The sequence below is a fragment of the Anoplophora glabripennis genome, unplaced genomic scaffold (assembly GCF_000390285.2).
Source record: "Anoplophora glabripennis isolate ALB-LARVAE unplaced genomic scaffold, Agla_2.0 scaffold608, whole genome shotgun sequence".
NCBI lineage: Eukaryota > Metazoa > Arthropoda > Insecta > Coleoptera > Cerambycidae > Anoplophora > Anoplophora glabripennis.
The window spans coordinates 97,948-99,718 of record NW_019416815.1 but is presented as its reverse complement, the minus strand read 5'-3'; the positions used below and the strand labels follow the sequence as shown (position 1 = coordinate 99,718).

At 30.0% G+C, this 1,771-nt stretch overlaps 1 protein-coding gene across 1 annotated transcript in view; it reads right to left on the bottom strand.

Annotated features, from left to right (window-relative positions):
• Window positions 1–1,071: 1,071 nt before the first annotated feature.
• LOC108910672 (achaete-scute homolog 1-like) overlaps window positions 1,072–1,771 on the bottom strand; it is a 10,970-nt gene continuing 10,270 nt past the window's right edge. Inside the window, exon 3 of the mRNA XM_018715363.1 lies at window positions 1,072–1,134. Within this exon, the coding sequence (XP_018570879.1) occupies window positions 1,072–1,134 (63 nt within the window). The remainder of the gene's footprint in view (window positions 1,135–1,771) is intronic.

Below are 1,771 nucleotides of genomic sequence, written 5' to 3'. Positions count from 1 at the left end.
ACTAGATACTGTGACACTTAAATTGTTGACTCATTGATGACTAGTATGCATGCATTATAGGGGACATTTTAAGTTAAGTGCGCTTTGTTGCTAATCTTATTGGAAATAAAAAAATGGCTTATCAAGGAAGTAGTAATTTTTCTGCTTACAAGGATTCTTCAGATCATTTTAAAAAATAAATGTTCCTAACCAGCTCAGGTACTTTCTTTAATCAATTGTGTTTTGTATCAAGGAACATTTCAGTTATTTATTTACTTTATAAATCTGTGAAGAAATAAAAAAATATTCCTTTATATAAAAGAAATAAGGCATATATAAAACTGGGTATTTTGCCACCTGAGACAAAAATCTGAAATTTGCGATCACGCATGAGAAAACGGTCATAATATTTAATGGGGTTCGGCTAAAATTTTGAAAAAGGAAAATAATATCGTTACAAGAAAATTAAAAGAAACCGCTATTATTTTGTTAAATGTGAAAGGTGTGTGTCAAATTATTGGGTGAACTTGAATCCTTGCTGGTTATAGATTCTAAAAGATGGAGTAAGTATTAAGAGAATAAACAAATATCACTAGCTATGAAAACAGACAAAAGCAAACAAATTTAAACAACAAAGTAACTAAAACGAAAAATTTAAAAAGTGCGGAAGACGATAACAGATATATTTTCGAAACGTTGGCAATTTTTTTAAAATGTGCAATATAAAGTCATATGCTTTTGTATTTTGTATTTTTTTCAGTGTTAGACAAATCAATTTTCATAAAAATATCCATCGACTAATCCTTTTGGCGCGAGGGTTAATTTCACTAATTTTTAAATGTTTTCACTGGTGGCAAAATACCCAAAAAATGAAGAAAAAAAATCGAAAACTTTGCCACAAATAAATAACCTCAGACAATATCTAAGACCGTCAGTATCCTCAAATCCTATAGAATTTAATACGCTTTATAAAGTTGTGTTCCATTTAAAAAAAATGCTACTTCTTTGATAATTTAACTGGTTTTTATGGCTCTGATAATAACATCCCGATTTAATCTAAAACGTCGTATAAAGAAGTAGTAGATGGTTGCGCTACAACTCCTCATAGTCCATACGCTGGAAATAATCCTGTTGTTTGTACTGCGAGTATTTACACTGAAAATTAAAAATCATATACAATGTATTTTGCCTAAAATTAAATATTTGTTCATTTGTTGCATATACCTCAATTTTTTCCGTTTAACTGGGTATTTTGAGAAATATGCGGTTTTTAATAGACTACAAATATATTTTATTTCGTCGTCGTTTTTTAAAGTAAAGTAAAGTAAATTAATCTATTACTTTTTCAAAATTTTAAAAAACGACGACGAAATAAAATATATTTGTAGTCTATTAAAAAACGCATATTTCTCAAAATACCCAGTTAAACACTTGAGTGTAGTTAGCCCCCAAAGTTAGCCCCCAAGACGGAACAGCCGGACAAGACGAAATAACCTAAGGAATAGTTGAAAGAGGTGTACTATAACGCATCTCTACCATCAAACCGACTTGTCCGGTCCGGGGGTGGAAATGGCGTGACATACAAAGTTAGCCCCTTATTTTGCTATAACTCTCATCGTACCCGGATAAGACGAAATTAGCTAAGGAATAGTTGAAAGAGGTGTACTATAACGCATAGTACGTAATAGTATTACTATTACTATTACTATTACTATTACTATTACTATTACTATTACTATTACTATTACTATTACTATTACTATTACTATTACTATTACTATTACTATTACTA